Here is a 19,761-nt window from a genome sequence, read left to right as displayed (position 1 = left end):
ACTCTGTGTTAATGGAAGCATCCAATCAGCTAATGCGGATGTTTTGTGCATGTGCAGGCGGAATATCGGGGTGGCCATTGATGTTATGCCATCTGTCGCACTCATCATCTATCTAGACTTGCACCAGATCCCTGCTACGTGCAGGAGATCCACCTGAGGCAGCCTTCCCATCCCATGACACTCCCACAAGTCCGAGTGTTTATGTGTGATCATGTTGTCAGTGCCCAGTTCCTGTGCTATTTCATAGAAAGACCAATGCGTCTTACTCAGTATAGGATAGACATATGCAAATATGCATAAATATACATCCGTGCATGCGCTGTTTCTGGATGAGTCCTCCCTGCTATATGTGCACGGTGCCCCTCCAACAAGCCCTAGTCCGGGTAAGGAGTACCTGCTCACCCCACCTCCGATGCCCGTTAAGTTAAAAGTAAAATAATAAATGACAGGGAGGGGGGGGGGGCTTGCCTTGGTGCCTCTCCCCCTGAATCCGCCACTGTGCTGCTGACATACTCACTGTTGGCACTGCGACTGTTGCACAAGCATAAAAATCCCCTCTGTATGTAGACAAATATAGCATTCATTTCTGTGCATGCAATGCTGGAGCAATTATGACTAATTTGCTTGCAACTCATTATCAGGATGCTACTGTTTATTTTACCAGGAATTACTGCAATGGTGCAGAATATAAGATTATTTGTGTCTGTTTGGCCTCATCCTGCCACCATAAGGGAACTTTCCTCTCCTTCCATAAATGGAGCACTCTGACTGCAATTCTGAGAATATCAGCTCAGTTATAAGAAGATACACAACCATTCCCATGATGACATAATGCACCTTCGGGCTGAGGCTAAAAATAAACCTAGAGACAAAAAGGGAATGTTTAATTAGGGCGAGTAGAAGGCTTTAATTTTCATGAGTTATGAAACTGTGCCAGGCCAAAGTCATTATATTTTCAGGTAATATTTTGATCATATTAACTTGCAAAAAAAAATAAAAAATCCCACATGTTTTTTAATTAAAAATGATTAAAAACCTGATTGAATATTCGAGGGCCATCTAACTAATGAAGACTAAAGAAGCTTGCCTACAATCCAACTTAAGTATTCATGCAAGTTTTACTTAAGGCCAAATTGTGTCCTGATTCATAATTAATGCTTTACATCCACATTCTCCGAAATATTGCAGATAACAGTTTAAAGCTGACTTTTGGCAGATTAAACTTCTGAACACAAATGAGCATGAAACAGATAATGACTGATAAAACAGTTAAGAAAAAAATCTAATGGTATTATTGGGTTGAGTATGAAATCCCGGCAGTGGATCCTGACAGTCAGAAGACCGACAGTGGGATACCGACAGCCAGAATCCGACACATTGCAGTAATTATTTTGACCCTGTCCCTAATCCTAACCCTTACCACCCTCTCACGCAGCCTAACCCTTACCTCCCGTCCCACAGCTTAACCCTAACCACCCCAACCTACTGCAGCATAACCCTAACCTCCTGAAATCCCGGCAGTGGATCCTGACAGTCAGAAGACCGACAGTGGGATACCGACAGCCAGAATCCGACACATTGCAGTAATTATTTTGACCCTGTCCCTAATCCTAACCCTTACCACCCTCTCACGCAGCCTAACCCTTACCTCCCATCCTACAGCTTAACCCTAACCACCCCAACCTACTGCAGCATAACCCTAACCACCCCAACCTACTGTAGCATAACCCTAACCACCCCAACCTACTGCAGCATAACCCTAAACTCTTCCACTCCAGCAACCTAACCCAAACCCTCCTCCTAGTGCCTAACCATAACCCCACCCCCTGTACTTCCCTCGTTCGTTGGGTGAGCTGGAAGAAATCTGTGTATCTAAAAGATACTGCAGTGATGATGCATTATGGGCCTGATTAAGTGTCAGGGGCAAATCAAAAAAGTGGAAATTTGCACCTTGACAAAACCATGTTGCACTGCAGGTGGGGCAGATTTAAAGTATGCAGAGAGATGTAAAATTGGAAAGGATGTGTCCTACCTCATACCTGCCGATTTTCTGTCTGTCCCCATCTGGAGACAGGAATAGCATAGGTGGGTGGTGCACGGGGCATGATGCTCAATTGCATCATAGTAGCCCCATCCCTTGCATTTCTATAATTGGTGCAATGGGTGCACCTGCATTTTATTACTTACCTTTCCGGAGTCCCATGTCAGACCTGCAGCCGCTGTAAAAAAATCACAGGCAAAATGGCTGCTGCGCATGCCCTGTAGGGATTTCGTCTCCAGAACATGGCGGGCGCCATGTTTCCAGAGACCTGGGCATGCACAGTAGACAGTGTCTACTGCAGCGTCTGCACACGGACCCCCTTCACTGATAAAACGCCCCTGGCCCCACCCCTACTATATAATGCCACCTCCAGGGTCACCGTGTTGACAATGGTAGCTCTAGGAGACTTGAATACTCTTCGGGGTGGCGGGATTACCACCTGAGATTCAGGAGCCTTCTGAATATTGGGGAGAGTGGGCAAGTCTATCCTAGCTCTGTTCTAATTTCAGTGTAATAACAAAGCTGGCTAGTGTTTGCTACAAGCAGTGAAAAGAGTGGAGAAGTGGACCAGTGGAGATGTTGCCCAAGGTACAGATACATCCAGACAGCTCCCCAGAAAGTACCCTAACCCTCCCCTGCCCCCTACCCTAACCCTCCCTTCTGGGTGCCTAACCCTAACCCGCACCGGTTGTGCCTAACCCTAACCCTCCCTTCTGGGTGCCTAACCCTAACTCTCCCTGGGTGTGCCTAACCCTAACCTTCCCTTTCCCACTGCCTAAACCTAACCATTCCCACTGCCTAACCCTAACCTTCCCTTTCCCACTGCCTAAACCTAACCCTCCCCACTTGGTGCCTAACCCTCACCTTCCCTTTCCCACTGCCTAAACCTAACCCTCCCCACTTGGTGCCTAACCCTAACCTTCCCTTTCCCACTGCCTAAACCTAACTTGGTGCCTAACCCTAACCTCCCCTTGTAAGTGCCTAACCCTAACCCCCCTCCCTGGCACCTAACCATCCCATTCCCAGCCCTGCACCCTAACCCTGACCCCCCTACTAGTGCCTAAACCTAACCTCCGACCCCCCGCAGCAGGACGCGTGCGCATCCTGCTAACAGTATGTTCGGGATTCCAGGTGTCTGTATTTTGACGCAAGGATCCCGAGCTCCATCGGGATTGTGATGCCGGCATTATGCCGTCGTTTGGGATTCCGGCGTCGGTATTTCGACAGCTGGGATCCCATCCGCCAGCATTTTAACTACATCCTTTCTATAAAATGATAGGTAGATGCTGGCTGGGTCCTATGGTCGACTTCTCCACTGCCCCATGTCTCCAATATTTTCTTTTTTTGTATAATCAGTTTTTATTAGAGGTTTTAGTTGCATTAACAGATAGGGGGAGAGCACTCCCAAATATACAAACAGATAGAAGTATCAGTAACAACAGAGCACATTTGGTAGCTGACATTCGCATTGTACATATGTTACTGGAAAGATTAAACAACCTTGTGGTGGTGAAAAGCTAAATTAGGGGGGGGGGGGGGGGGGGACGTATGCTCAATAGCGTATAAAGTAAGTATATCCCATTTCTTTGAAGGTGCTCTCATCCTGGAATATATATAGGGTATTAGACTAAGAAAGAAGTCAAAGAATAGGGGGCGCCTAAGGGCGATTAGCTAGAAGAAGAAAAAAGTGTGGGACAAGAAGGGGATAGGGTAAGATAAGGACAGAGGGGGGGGGGGGGGGGGAATTACCACTAATAAGGTGCAGGGTTGTTCCAAAGGAGAATTCAGTTGCTTTCCAAGGGAGTGGCCAGGTATGTTGGGGAGGTCTTGTATTCCAACCAGGGGGCCCATGTGGCTTCGAATTCACTAGATTTGCCTATCGATGAGAGGAACAGATCCTCCATTCTCATGAAGTAGTTCAGCTTAGTGAACCATGTACGCTTCGTGGGCGGAGTTTGGGACCTCCACCTGGCTGGAATCACAGCGCGTGCTGCATTGCTTAAGTGCCGCAATAAGGAGTGTTTGTGTTGAGATAGCGGGATTGTTGAATGATTGATTAGCCAGAATGCCGGGTCATGTGGGATTTGGGTTTTGAGTATGAATTGGGAGGTGCGTATAACTTCCTGCCAAAAAGGCTGTATCAGTGGACAGGTCCACCAAATATGTAGAAGGGTGCCAGAAGGGGAGGAGCAGCGCCAACAGAGTGCCGACGAGGCGGGATACATAGCGTGGAGTAGGGAGGGGTGTCTGTACCATCTTGTCATGACTTTATATTGAGTTTCTCTTATTTGGACACAGACGGAGCTTGTGTGGGTTTTTAGGCATATTTTCTCCCAGTCTTTACGCGACAAAGAGATGCCCAGGTCTCTTTCCCAGGCTATTGTGTAAGAAGGAGTTTCAGAGGCCAGGGCCTGACCGAGAATCTTGTAGAGAGTGGAAATAGTATGAGTCGGGTCTTGGGTGGCGACACAAAGTTTTTCGAAGAGTGTCATCTCCCTGGCAGCTTCCTGTAGTCTAGAGCTAGATGTCAAGAAATGCCTTATTTGCAGGAATTTCCAGAAATCCTGTTGGGGGATGTCCCAATTTGTCCTAAGCTCCGAGAACTGTTTAACTCCTGCCGACGATACCATCTGGCCCACCCTGAACAAGCCTGACAGTGCCCACTGTGAAAAGTGGACTGGGTTAGTTCCCGGAGCAAATTCGGGATTGGCCAGAAAGGACGTCAGGGGACCAAATTTAGAGGAAATGTAGGGTTGAGTTCGCAATGATTTCCAAGTAGCAAGTGTAGGAGTAATGGTGGGGTGAGGGCTAGTCAATTTGGGGGGAGAGGGTAGCCAGGGGAATATTTCTGGAAATTGTTGTACGTACAGGCCTTCCAACTTCACCCATTGTTTAAGTTCTCGGTATCTCGTCCAATCTAAAACTCTATTCAGAAGAATAGCTTGATAATAATTTTTTATATCGGGGAGTTGGAGACCTCCCCTTACAATCGGTTTTGAGATTTGGGAGCGACTAATCCTAGGTCTCCTTCTTTGCCAGATAAATTGTTGGATCAGAGATGATATAGAACGAAACCAGGTCTCTGGGATTTGGATAGGGAGAGTCTGCATTACATAAAGTAATTTAGGAAGGGTGTTCATCTTGACTACATTTATCCTCCCGAACCAGGATAGGAATTTCATATTCCATCTAGAGTAGTCATTTCGAATCGTTTGCAATAGTGGAAGGTAGTTCAGGGAGAATAACTGGGAGTCTTTAGCACTCAACTTAATACCTAGGTATGTTATGTGGGAAGGTTGCCATGAGAAAGGAAAAGAGTGTTTGAGGGCTGTGATGGAGTCTACAGAGGCCGAGATGTTCAGAGCACTAGATTTATTATAATTAATTTTAAAATTGGAGAGGTGTCCAAATAGGTCTAGTTCTGTCATTAGGTGTGGGAGGGATTCAGTAGGGTGAGATATTATGGCTAAGAGGTCGTCAGCAAATAAGGCTAGCTTATATTCATCATCGCCAACGGTGAGGCCTTTGATAGCCTGGTTAGCCCGAATGGACCTGGCCAGCGCCTCAATACATAGTACAAAAATCAAGGGAGATAATGGGCAGCCCTGCCTGGTACCGTTGGTTATAGTGAATGGCTCTGACAGGGTGCCGTTTACACGCACCCTTGCCGTTGGGGAGTCGTAGAGGGCCATAATCCAAGTGAGTGCATTGGGACCTAAGCCCATGTGTTCTAGGATGGATTCCATGAACTTCCAACTAACCCTGTCAAATGCCTTTTCGGCATCAGTGGAGAGCAAAATGGTGGGGGTAGAACTGTGGGAAGCTAGGTGGATAAGATTGAGGATTTTGGTGGTGTTGTCTTTGGCTTCTCGGCCTACTACAAATCCAACCTGGTCGCTATGTACTAAGAGAGGGAGCAACACGTTAAGTCTGTTTGCCAAGATCTTCGCGTAGATTTTCAGGTCTACATTGAGGAGGGAGATGGGTCTATAGCTAGAGCATGCCGAAGGGTCTTTGCCCTGTTTCGGTATCACCGATATATGGGCTTCAAGGGAGTCACGGGAAAAGTGGGAGCCAGATGCAATTGAGTTAAATGCCCGGAGCAAGAGAGGGAGCAGTCTGTCTTTGAACACCTTATAATATGCAATGGTGAAGCCATCTGGTCCAGGACTTTTCCCCGCTGTCATGGAGGAGATGGCCCGGTCTATTTCTTGGGTAGTGAAGGGGGCTTCTAATGTATTAAGCTTTGAAGATGGGAGGATAGGGTAGTCGATGGATTTCAGGTAGTCTCTAATTTTTTGGTGTATGAGACGGGGATCTGTATCAGGGGCTGTGTTCTCTAGATTGTAGAGCAAGGAATAGAAGTGTGCGAAACAGGCCCCAATCTCTGGTGATTTGAATTTGGGAGTCCCTCTAGTATCTTTCACTGAGCCAATAAAGGAGGCCGAGTGTTGGGCTCTTATCGCATGGGCTAGGACCCGGCCCGGTTTGTTACCCCACTGGTAGAATTTCTGTTTACATTTGCGGATGGAGTGGATTATGTTGTCTGAGAGGAGTTTATTTAGCTGGGAACGGGCTTCTAATAATTCTACTAAGGTTACCTCTGACAAAGACACTTTGTGGGATGTCTCTAGATTATGAATTTTCTGTAAAAGACTTGTGATCAGAGACTGTCTCTGTTTCTTTTTGTGGGTACCTAGCTGTATCAGTTTCCCGCGAAGGACGCATTTATGCGCCTCCCAAACGGTAAGGTGGGAAACATCATCTGTGACATTAGTAGCAATGTAATCCTCTAGGGTTTTATCTAAGGCTTCTTTACATAATGTGTCATATAGGAGGGATTCATTGAGTCTCCAGGTCCATTGTTTACGAGATCCGTGTGGGAGGGTCAGGGTTAAAGTCACCGGGGCATGATCAGACCATGTGATCGAACCAATATTGGCTTCTATGAGAAGCGGTAGGTGTCTGTGGCTGAGGAATAGATAATCAATGCGGGAGTAAACCTTGTGGGGATGAGAGTAATAGGAGTAATCCCGTCCTGAAGGGTTAAGGATTCTCCAGGAGTCGGCCATTTGCATCGTGTGGAGTAATTGTTTGACGCGTCGGTATTTGGATGCGACAAATCTAGAGGATTGGGATGAGGTGTCAGTATTAGGGTCCATTGTCCAGTTAAGATCGCCTCCCAAAACCACGACACCCTGCATCAAGGAGTCTAGCTTCGGAAGGAAGGAATTAAAGAAGGATAGTTGGGCCTGATTAGGGGCATAGATCACAGCAAAGGTGAATGTTTGATCAGAGATTTTGCAGGTCAATATAAGGAATCTACCCGGGGTTACCCTATATACGGCCACATCCGAGGCATGTAAATCCCTGGAAAAAACAATAGCCACTCCCTTGGATTTGCTGCCAGGGGTATTACTGTAGAATGCTGTTGGAAAGTAGCGGTTGGTGATAGAGGGGTTGCGGATCCCAACCTTAAAGTGGGTCTCCTGTACTAATGCCACGTCTGTTTTTTCTGACCTTAACAGACGTAGAAGACTGGATCTCTTCTCCGGAGAGTTGAGTCCACGTGCGTTGAGGGACAGTACTTTAATCTTCCCTGGGGTACTCATGGTGGAATGAAGTAGAACACGTTCCTAGAAGCCTCAAAGTGGAGGGAGGGGGAGGGGGAAGAAAGAAGAGTAAACATGGAAGAAGAAAAAAAAAGAGAAAGAGTACAATAACAATGTAACAACATCAGCAAAGAACCCGCAGGAGAGAGACTGAACCGTAATCTCGTCAGTCTCCCCACCGACAAATAGTCAAAGGCGGGTATTATAGGGGGGGAATAGGGGTGCACTGCTACCCGAACCATAATAACAGCAATAACATGTTTAACTGACACATGGAAACATGAGGGGGGGGGAGTAAAGAGGGTGGGTGGCCAGGGGAGGGACAGGGACAGTAATCAATGCCGCCGTCCTCTCCCATCGCCAGTCAGCATATGGAGGAATGTTAACTATTCATCAAAACCCTCCCCAAACCACTGGAAAAGACACAGAACCTCGTCGTGTCTCATCCGAGGACGGGAACCCTCCTCCCACATCCCCCCACCCGCATATCCTCCCGTCGAGGGGAAAGTCAATAACAATCAGAGAGTTCTTTTACAGCTAGGTGGTCTTGGAAGAGGCTGTAGTTGGCTGGGATCTCCTCCCAGTGCTTCGGACCTCTTGCCATGGTTCCCCGTTAGAAGCTCGCTTGGGGGGAGGTATATCTGAAAGAGGGAATTCCCAGTCCGGTATAGACATCTTTGGGAGGCCCAAGGAAGAACAGAAGGGAGCGAGGCCCGTGTGGGAAGACAGGGTGTACCATTTCCCGGAGGAGCAGGCTTGAAGGTGAAAGGGGAATCCCCAGCGGTAGCGAATCTGACGTTTCCGGAGTTCGTCAGTCAGGGGCTTTAGGGATCTCCGCTGTTGCAGCGTGTACCAGGATAGGTCCTGATAGAGGCTTATGGAGCTGCCATTGAAATCAATACTGTCAAGTTGTCTGGCTTTAAACATGATTTCCTCCTTCTGGGTGAAGTAGTGGAGCCGGCAGATAACATCACGAGGCCGGTCAGTGGCGAGGCCCCGCGGTTTGAGGGCCCTGTGAGCTCTGTCGAAAGTGATGACATTATCCGAGTCTGCTCCCAGTAGTTCGTTGAATATCTTAGACAGGGCGTCTACTAGCCCAGATTGAGGAACCTCCTCTGGGAGACCTCGGACTCGGATATTATTCCGTCTGCCTCTGTTATCGATGTCCGTCAGCCTGGATTGTAAAGCTCGGATTTCTTTGGACTGAGCAAGGACAGAGTCTCTCAGCTGGGTCACACAGGAATCGTTGGCCTCCCGGTCCTCCTCCAAGGCAACCACTCTGTCAGAAAGGTGAGTGATATCGCTTTTAATGGAGGCGAGCTCGTTCCTAATGGTTTCTTGAAGGTCTTGCTTCGTAGGAAGGGCCTTCATAAAGGTCAGGATATCCCGGAGTTCGCGACTGCTCGCGGTCGTAAGATCAGCCATATCGTCAGCTGGAGTTGAAGTCGGAGAGGCTGTGGGAGAGATAGATGGTCGGGGAGGGGAACGGCTCTCCATCTGGGGGGATAAAGTGGGGTGAAGGAAGGGCCTCAGGTCAGCTTGAGATCTCGTGACTTTTCGCGGTTGGTTGCTTTTGCCCCGTCTAGAGTATCTCGAGGTACGTCTCATATTCCGGAAAGGGAACCGAAGGGAGGATGTTTGCAAGTAGGTCAGGTGTGTCAAGTACAGCAGGAAACATATGGCGACATGGCTCTTAGGAAGCGGTCATCCCCCGTGGCCTGATTTCAGGAGCACATCAAATAGCTTCGGGTAGAGTAGGGTGGAACAGGGGGCCCGGATAAAGCATGGCGGTATGTTAGCTACAGGCAGCAAGAAGGCAGGATCCGGACGTCGAAATGCTCCTATGAATGTGGAGCTGCTGGCGGTCAATCTCTAGTATAGTAAACGTGGAACCACGTCTCGGGTCTGGACTGGTCAGTGTCTAGCGGCTCCCCTCAGCGGGGGATGGGGGATGGGGTCTGCGGTTGGGAACAGGAGGGGGGGGGGTGTCCCCAGCCGGAGTCAGAGTCAGCTACAGCGCGCCCCAATGCGCAGGTGGAATGTTTGTCCTGTCGTGACAGGTCCTGCCTCTGTTTCTGACCTCTGTGGGGAAGCAGTGAAAAGGGGGATAGTGTGTGGCTTTAGAGCCCCTCAGCCACGGTGTAGCAAGCTTGAGTGTCCTTGTTGCTGGTCCCGGCTCCGGCCTAGTTGTGAGGCCTCAGGTTATTGCGGCTCTGGAGAACGGGACATAGGGCTAGGGAGGTGTAGGGAGAGTCAGCCACTCAACTTACCCCGTCGCCCGCGTCCGATCCCGTCTCCCCCCCGCTAGCGAGTCAGTGGTGTGAGCTTCGAGCGCCCCCGTCCGAGCGCGAGCCGTCCGCTGCGCCCGTTAGTGTGGCTCCGGAGGCTCTGGGGGTCCCTTGTAGACCAGCGTCCCCAGGCAGTGCAGGCATATAATGGGTGTCGAAGTGGGTCCCCAGCCGCGGTCAGCGGCAGCGCTGGTAGAGACAGAGCAGCGGAGGTCTGTGCCCGCGTGACCCGTGCAGCCGTGGGTGTTTCTCTGCCTCGTCTCGCGTCAGGAGACCCAGCGTCTATGGGTAGTGCAGGTTAGTGGCGGGTGTCGAGGCGGGTTCTCTATCCGCAGTCAGCGGCAACACAGGAGCCCGATGTCTCTGTACTTCTCTCGGCCCGGTCCGGGAGCCCCCGAAGCCACCGCCGATGCACGGTGTAAATCGAGGCCCCGGCTTTTGTCCGTCTCGTAGGCCGCAATCCGCGGGAGCAGTTAAAACTGCTCCCCGACTCCGCGGCTCGAGCAGGGATGTTACAGTGGTATTGAGGGAGACAGGGGGAGCTGATATGGGTCGTTGGAAGGTCCAGAAGTGGACTATTTGATCCTACAAAGGCCCCGTTTTGCAGGAGCTCTTGAGATGCACCTCTGTCTCTCCCAGCAGCTAGGCCACGCCCCCCCCAGCGTGTTAATTGATTCCCTCCAGCCTTCCCCTTTAGCCGTGGGGTGTATATGTCTCCCCAACACAGTACTGTTAATATCAGGGGGAGAGGGGTGCCAAGAGGAGACTGTCTCCTCACTGAGCGTCTGCGTCCGGCCGTCTCCAATATTTTCACTGCTTGATACATCTCCCCCTTAATTTTCTTACAACAGGTATTATGACTCGACCTGAAACAACTATGTTTATACTCTTAGAGTGTTTACTCAATCTGTCTCCTCTATTTTCATGCAATGTAAGTAACGACGTAAATTGTATGCGATGACTAAAAAGACAAGTTGCTCAAAAAAGAAAACGGTAGTAAAATATTTGTAATGCCAGAACGTACATAAAATGGTATTAAACTTTATATTTGCTTAAATACCTATAATGTCAGAAAAACATCTCATTAGGGCAATATGTGTGATGTGTATATCATTTGTTTTCAAAAGTTACACCATGGGGGAGATTTATCAAATCTTGGAGAGAGAAAAAGTGGAGAGGTTGCCCCTAGCAACGAATCAGCTGCTGTCATTTATCTAGAGCAGCCTGAAAAATGACAGGAGCTAATTGCTTGCTCTCATCAATATTTGATAACTCCCCCCTATATGTCAGCATTTAAAAACTTTATACAGTGTTGGGGGTCATTCCGAGTTGTTCACTCGTTGCCGATTTTCGCAACGGAGCGATTAAGGCAAAAATGCGCATGTGCATGGTACGCAGTGCGCATGCGGGTAGTATTTTAGCACAAAACTTAGTAGATTTACTCACGTCCGAACAAAGAATTTTCATCGTTGAAGTGATCGAAGTGTGATTGACAGGAAGTGGGTGTTTCTGGGCGGAAACTGGCCGTTTTCTGGGAGTGTGCGGAAAAACGCAGGCGTGTCAGGGAAAAACGCGGGAGTGTCTGGAGAAACGGGGGGAGTGGCTGGCCGAACACAGGGCGTGTTTGTGACGTCAAACCAGGAACGAAACGGCCTGAGCTGATCGCAATCTGTGAGTAGGTCTGGAGCTACTCAGAAACTGCTAAGAATTTTCTATTCGCAATTCTGCAAATCTTTCGTTAGCTATTCTACTAAGGTAAGAAACACTCCCAGGGGGGGCGTGTGCAATGCTGCTAAAATCTGCTAGCGAGCGAACAACTCGGAATCACCCCCGTTATCAGGACTGTGTGGGCTGATGCATTGCGAGCATGGAACTAAGGGGGTCATTCTGACCTGTTCGCACGCAGCGGTTTGTCACTGCGGTGCGAACGGGTCTAGAATGCGCATGCACATGAACGTCGTTGCCCGGCGACAGGGGTCGCCGAGTTACAACGCGGATTACGAAGAAAGCAGTTGCAGCGGCGGCCGCAACAAGATTGACAGAAAGAAGGCGTTCCTGGGCGTCACCAGACCGCTGGCAGACGTTTTCAGGGAGTGGTGGAGAAAACACAGATGTGGTCAGAAGAACGGAAGGCGGATGTCTGACGTCAAAGCCGGGACCTGCATCGCTGGAGCCGTCGCACAGGGTAAGTAGGTCTAAGGCTAGTCTTCTTTTACACAAAACTTTTTTAGCTTAGCAGGGCTGCACAAGTGTTCGCAGCCCTGCTAAGCTAAAATACACTCCCCCATAGGCGTGGACTAGTTGATCGCAGCAGCAGCAAAAAGTTGCTGGCTGCGATCAACTTGGAAGGACCACCTAAGAGAGGGTATTTGCAGATCTGCAGAGTTGTAATAGCCTGTGTGCTCAGCTTCGGAGCATATGCAGTGCTAAAAAAAAAAGCCAAGGTCTGTCCGTGAAATAGACTTACGTACATTGGTCCTGTGTGTCTAGCATGCTTATTCCCTATTACAATTGCTTGGGGCATTTGGCACTTGACGAAAAAGAAAGTTTTACATTTAACTACACCGCAGTATGTATATTTGACAAATCAGCAACAATATACTGCATTTAAAGTGGATTAGTTAGGTAACACACACCATGGAGGTCATTTGTTGGTGCACTGAAAAAATATGCAGCCTGAACGGTGCCCCGTACTCGGTGACATCAGTAGTTCCCATTAAATTGATAGTTTAGATATGGGTTCAGTCCAGAAAATAGCTGACTCTGCTCAATGCCACTGACAGTTCATCTTTCAGCCTAGAGATAACACTGGCAACTATTTCATAATTATTAAGTATGTACCAAGAAAATGCATTAGGTGCTCCAAATAAACCTCTAAACAGTTTTGAACAGGGCCATGAAGGGTTAATCGAGGAATGCAGTGGTAAGGACCTGTGCTTAAGAGGTGTGGACTTCCTCCACAGGGGGTGTGGCCAGCCATTAGAGAGATTGCAGAATACATGAATACTACAGTGCATGGTCTGGGCCCCTTTATAAATATCTATGATAAATACTGACAGTTTATGTAGTACAGCCTACTGGATTATGCACTGTAGTTCATACACCATAGTGCTGGGAATGCAGTATAATGTAACATATGTATAATAATAATAATAATAATAATAATAATAATAATAATAATAAATCACACAATGGTGATTCATGAATGCCCTCTACATATGATAATAGGGGAAGTGGTTACTATACTGGCATTTGGATTGCTGGCAGTCGGAGTACCGATGCCGGAATCCTGACACTGGTCAGGAGACTGACGCCGGAACCCTTACATCACTCATAGCGCCCTCGCCGGGAGCCCAACTGCCGGCATATTGAACATAAGTATATGGGACAGGCTAGAATTTCACCGTGGGGGGAAGGATTACGTTTAGGCACCATTGGGGAGGTTAGAGTTAGGCTGCGGAGAGGGGGGTGTTAGATTTAGGCACCACTGGGAAGGGTAAGTGTAAGGCTGCAGGGAATGGAGGGTTAGGTTTAGGATGCAGGGAGGGGGATTCCTTCCCTACCATGTAACTGACCTTCAAATAGAGGAGATGTATTTTTCAAGTGCACCGTCTGGAGCTGAACACTATGGGGTAAATTTACTAAAGTGGGAGATTTTTTAGAACTTGTGATTTTGCCCATGGCAACCAATCGCATTCTATCTATTATCTGCTAGAAGCAGCTAGATAAATGTTAAGTAGAATCTCATTGACTGCCATGAGCAACATCACCATTTCTAAAAGAAACTCCCACCTTAGTAAATTTACCCCTAGAAGAGGGGGTTTGGCCCTCAGGCAGTGGAGCCCATCAGGGATTTTCCCTGTACCCCTGTGAGATAAACCAACCCTATGTGCATTTACAGCCAGTCATTGCTATCAGTGCATACAGATATAGAATATATGCAATAATAAAACACATTGAATGCTTTGACTGTATTTGAGAGACAGTTTGGTAAACTTGTCAGGATGTATCAAAGTTATAGATATATTCTATTGGCTGCAGGGACCTGAAAATGAAAATTCAAGTATTGTCTGTGTAAGGGGAGCAGCCTACAGTAAGTACACTGCAGCAGTATTTATAATGGTGACAGAGGTCTTGTGAACAAGCAGCTGAAATACATGTCCTCTGAACTCACAGGGAAGGGGGAACAGACTCTCTGATGCTCAGTGAATAAACTGTGTTTTTACTTGTATAAAAGATTAATGTACAGCCAATTTATTTGCTTATGCATTTTTATTCACAATGTGAAAGGTTATGTTTAAGGATGTTTTACTGAGACAACGCGGGCATGTCTTGTACATATTACCTGTTATAAATATCAGTGTTCATCCCGCTGAGAATCTGAATTAAGGTCCCATTAGAAAACATTATGAAGTCAGCATCACATGTTGACTTAAAGGCCAGTTCAGATGAATGGGACTTGAATACCTCTTTATTCTATCCGAGCTCAGAGAGCCCCAAGACATAGAACAGAGAATTCGTACAGCACTGGATTTGGGCCTAATTCATATATACAAATACAGTAACGACACACTATGCCTTAGAGCTACAGTAGGAGCAAATTCCTACCTGGACAAACTAAATTGTAATGAAGGGTTGCAGATTAATTACTTTGATATGCATATAATTAACACATTGCATTTGCATGTTGTACACAAATCTGGGTTGCTTCATTTTTGCACTGGACTACAATTTAGAGTCCAACTAGGACTGGACCCCTTACCAGGCTGAAATCTTCAAATCCCCCCAACAGCGCAAAATGGTATTGGCAAGGTGCAAAATTGGCTAATTATATATGAGGGGAAGCTATCTATGCTTATTTGTGTAATGTGGTACAAAGTACTGTGCATGCAAATATCAACACTACTTCTAATACATGAGCAACCTTTTACTGATAAAACTTTGTCTAATATATTGTTGAGAAAAGATAAATGTTATTAAATTGTTGTAAAGTGAAACAGCTGTCCTCTTTATTGTATATGACTACTACTACTAACAACAACAACAACAACAACAACAACAACACATTGAGTACATGACATTACAAAGCTCGGTCTCAATATGACTTCTGTCAGTACTGAAGACCCCTGTGGTTGTATAATACATGTTCCCTTTGTGTTCTTAAACATCAATATTCTATGCCTGATTCTTACTGTGACACGTGGAGGTGTGATATTCTGTGCCCGTGTGCAATAGCACCTATGTATAATTTATAACAACAACGCAAGAAAAGAAAATATATTCCGGGTTGCACAAAAATCCATCTTTATCCACAATCAATAACTACTGCTTTGCATAAATTCCTAGAGGTTGCTGCATTTCCTAGAGGCAATTTTCTCCCGCAGGTTTGCAACAAATGAGCAATGTAATATATTTGCAACAAATGACAATGTAATATATTGATGAATATCCCCAAAAGGGATTGGGAGAGTGTTAGGGTAAGGGATCTTGCCATAATAGTAGTTTTATATGTGAGAGAATAGGCAGTCTTGCTTGACTCAAGCTACCCTAATACTCAGGGTAATTAGAATCTGCCACATGTCCCTGCAATATGCTACAGTAATGTAAATGGAACAGCAATAAGCTCCAAACAATAAAATAAGTACTTCAGTGAAGTCATGGTGTCATTTGATAGCGATTATCAAAATATAGTGGAGCTGATAAGAGTGCACTGATGTATTCTGTGTAGTAGATAGTGAGTCAGGTATGATTTCACACAGTCCACAAACTTCTGCTGGGTATCACTGAAAGCAATCACCAGGATTGGTTCATATGTACTCATGGCATGCAAATAGAGTTACATTTAATGTAAAATTAGCGAATAGCGGAGTAATGTACAGATTGACCGTTGAAATAGAATGTCATTATAGGAGGATAGATGTGCCACAGCAGAATACCAGGCAATGGGCTCTTGGGCTAGTAGCATCAATAGCCTTAAAAGGAGCTGTATTGGCAGCGCTTGTAACATGTAGCGCTGCAGCTCCTGCTTCAGCACCACGGACAGCAAGCTGAAAGACGCATTGCTGAACAGCTCCCAAACTGGGAGATAGGTACAGACACCAGTCATGACCGAATGACTGCTACAAGGGGCCTTAATCAACAGGCTCATATACTGTGTGCTGGCTGTCCTGTGCCACACACATCATACACTACATTATTCCAGCAATAACACCTTACTCATGCCAAATAGCAGAGAGAGCAGGTCACACACTGCAGCACACGTATAGCATGCCAGTGCTTCTACATACTACATAGATTTATGTGTGTATCTCTCTAGAGACACAGATAGAGAGTAGATAGATAGATAGATAGATAGATAGATAGATAGATAGATAGATAGATAGATTATAGAGCGCCAGCATAATAAATTGAACTGCCAATTGCATAAATATATGTGTGTGTGTGTGTGTGTGTGTGTGTGTGTGTGTGTGTGTGTGTGTGTGTGTGTGTGTGTATGTGCGCGCGCGCGCGCGTGTGTGTGTATGTATAAATATATATATATATGTGTGTGTGTGTGTGTGTGTGTGTGTGTGTGTGTGTGTGAGTGTGTTTGTGTGTGTATTGCTTTGGTCCACTTGATTTAGCTTTCACTTAAGATGCAGTATAATCATTTACTCTTAAACGCGTTTTTAATTTCTCTCTCGGATGATTATTTATGGCTGGTGCCATAGATTTTAATCATTTCACGGTTTACAGTACAAGACAATAGATAATTAATCTGAAGAGAGCGAGAAAGGTGGGGGCTGGGGGAATCTGCAGAGTTAGCTGAAATTCTTACTGCAGTTTCTCACTTCTTTGAAAGAAGGGCGCCCTCTACTGGGAGCAGCATCATCAGGCTAAGCATTATACTATAACACTATTTGCAAAACACACATTTTTTCCCCCCCTCTTGCTACTGTACATTGCTATGAGCAATATAAACAAGAACACTGTCGGAATCAGTTATAATGTCAGCATGAACTGACCTTTTATAAGGTACAATCTGTGCTTAAGGAAAGTTAGCAGAACGCGATTATTTTGCATTTTTAAGATGATTCGTTTACCGCATGGTATTTCATATTGTAAAACGATTTTACTACTGTTCAGTGGACACTGAGATATGTCACTTGCTCATTTATAAAAAACAAATCCTAACTAAACGTGATAAATAAGTATGATAAATAAGTACTGCATGATAAACAATAACATCGTTTGTTTCCCATCCTTGAGAGCACTTGATCAGATTAAACTAGGTCTTTAAATGTCTGGTCCTGCTTGAAAGGTTCCAGCAAATGACATAAATGTAATTCTGAAAGAAAATGTCTCACTTGGATTGCAATATTCTCTACGGAAAACCGAAATGAATAGTGAGTGAGTGGTTCATTGGTAGCTTGATGGAAACAAGATAAGGCCACTGGCTGGCTCTTTTAATGACTGTTTTCATTTGAGGTCAATGTATACACTACAACATGTTTAATATTAAGGACTGCCCTATCTATTGAATGTTCTGCAGCAGTTGCTCTTCTTTTTATTTTAAATATAATCTATATAACCATCTCAATTCATCTGATATGAGCCTGGCAAAGATGTGACAGTGATGTGGCAGACTGTCATCATGGCCCTTTCATCTGGACTTTATAGCACGGGAATAGTTTACAAGCTTTTGTTGATTCTCACTGCAGTGCAGTCCTCTAACCTGCCCTCCCCCCAACTCACTACCTTCCACTGTACTTCTTCAGTGCTGCAGCTAATGCCCATTTCCCCTCCTGCTGCACTCCTACCTCCACTAGCTGCAAACATAAGCAGCATGCAGGCTCCAGTAACCCTTGGCCAGAGAGAATAGGAATCATTCATCCATTCAGCCTTTTGCAGTGTGCATGCATTAAGCATATCGGAGTTAGCAGAGTGTTGTAATCTGTACAAGATTAATTAGGAAAACTTTCACTCTGCATACCACACTGGTGCCACACGAGCGCCCCCTCCTGTACAGTTGGTGGCCATGCAGTTTTTAAAATGCATTGTAGCTTATAGTGAGTGATTAAGCGAGAGAGACAGAGAGTGTGTGTGTGTGTGTGTGTGTGTGTGTGTGTGTGTGTGTGTGTGTGTGTGTGTGTGTGTGTGTGTGTGTGTGTTTCACTTAGCATGTTTGTGTTTTTCATTTTTATTTTTGTTAAAATGTAAAAAAACAAGACATAGGATTGTAATTACCTCGTTGTCATTTAATATTGTTCCCCATCAATTGCATAGCATCACTTAGTTTTATGCAATTGTCTCATTGTAATGTATAACTGTACACCTGCAACTGCATTGCATCATTAAGGAGTAAGTAACTGTCTGATAATTTAGTATTGTCCACCTGCAATTGCATTGCATCACTTAAGTAAAGCATTGGTCTTACAGTAATGAATAAGTGTACATCTGCAATTGCATTGCATCTCTTAGGTGTAAGTACAGTAATGGTCTTATTGTAATGTATAAGTGTGCACCTGCAATGAATTGCATCGCTTAGGTATAAGTGTGTATTGGTCTTATTGTCATGTAGAAGTGTACACCTGCAATTGCATTGCATCACTTAGGTACTGTATAAGTATTGGTCTTATTTTATTTTATACTCGTAGACTTGCAACTGCACAGCATCACTTACTGTAGGCATAAGTGTCTCATTGCAGTGTAATATTGTGCCCCTGAATTGCTTGACTTTGGTAGAAGTGGCCATATGCTGTTACATGTCACACACAGAAGGTAAGACAGAAGTGGGGTACATTACCCTGGCAGCTTTGGAAGAATAAGGGTCCTCAAAGAGAGCCCAGACTTTGGGCTGGAGCCTCTTCCACCAGCCCAGCTTCCTGCCATCCTCCTGCAGGCAGAGCCTTTTCAGCTCCTTGTCCTCCTCCTCTTCGGTGGGCTCCGGGGTCTCGAAGCTGTCCAGCGCCTCCTCTGCGTCCCTGTGCTGCCTGTAGTTCATCCAGCAGCAAGCCTCCACGTCCGTCTCGTCTATGCCCCAGAAGGCCAGTTCTTCTTCGTACAGGGGCCCGCAGACATCGGCCGGACAGTGCAGCTTCCCAGTCCGGTAGTAGTTAAGTACATAGGCGAAGACCTGCGGGTGCCGGTCGAAGAAGAACTCGTCGGTCTTGGGGTCGTAGTCGAAGTTGCTGAAGGCATCAGGCTCGGTGAGCCAGGACAGCCGGGTCCCGGGCAGGGTCTTGAGGGTGCTCCTGTAGGTCTCATGCCTGATGCCACCTACATTAATGACAATCTTGTCGCTGTCCTCGTTTTTGCCCATATCTCCTTTCAAACATGACTTGGAGGGAGGCTTGTTACCAGACTTGCGCCCGCGGAAGGAGGAGACACAGACTGAACTGATCATAAGTGCCCTGGGTGCTGGGGTGCTGCTTTTTTTTTTTTTTTTTTTTCCTGGAGAAATCCGCAAGTAGGGATCAGGTTTCACCAGGACATCGAATAGGGTGGCTTCAAACTGGAAGCGTCATCGCCCTCTCTGCTTTTCCCACTTTTTTTTTTTTTTTTCCTTCTCGCTCTCTCTTTCTTTCTTTCTCTCTCTCTCTCTCTTCTTAAGCTAAACACCTCTTCTTCTGCACCCCCCCAAAAATGGAATTAGCGTGAGAGCTGCAGGATGGGTAAAGCTAAGCTGGGTGTTCAGAGACTTTTATGCATATAAAAATTAATATATTTGTTAGTTCTAGATCAGTGTGTAGACCAGTTAGAACAATCAGTGTTGAGGTTGGAAGACTTTTAGAAGGAGACTGGATGGACACTTGCATTCCACCCTACCAGAGATGGACCT

At 46.2% G+C, this 19,761-nt stretch overlaps 1 protein-coding gene across 2 annotated transcripts in view; it reads right to left on the bottom strand.

Annotated features, from left to right (window-relative positions):
* Positions 1 to 19,761, bottom strand: part of LOC134966076 (potassium voltage-gated channel subfamily C member 1-like) — a 168,558-nt gene that overhangs the window by 144,431 nt on the left and 4,366 nt on the right. For both annotated transcript variants that reach the window (XM_063942544.1, XM_063942543.1), the window contains exon 2: positions 18,727 to 19,761. This exon is cut by the window's right edge and continues 38 nt beyond it. In XM_063942544.1, coding sequence (XP_063798614.1) covers positions 18,727 to 19,326 — 600 coding nt within the window. In that variant the 5' untranslated portion in view covers positions 19,327 to 19,761. The remainder of the gene's footprint in view (positions 1 to 18,726) is intronic.

Source organism: Pseudophryne corroboree, chromosome 10, assembly GCF_028390025.1.
Source record: "Pseudophryne corroboree isolate aPseCor3 chromosome 10, aPseCor3.hap2, whole genome shotgun sequence".
Lineage (NCBI taxonomy): Eukaryota > Metazoa > Chordata > Amphibia > Anura > Myobatrachidae > Pseudophryne > Pseudophryne corroboree.
This window is presented reverse-complemented; position numbering and strand designations above follow the sequence as displayed.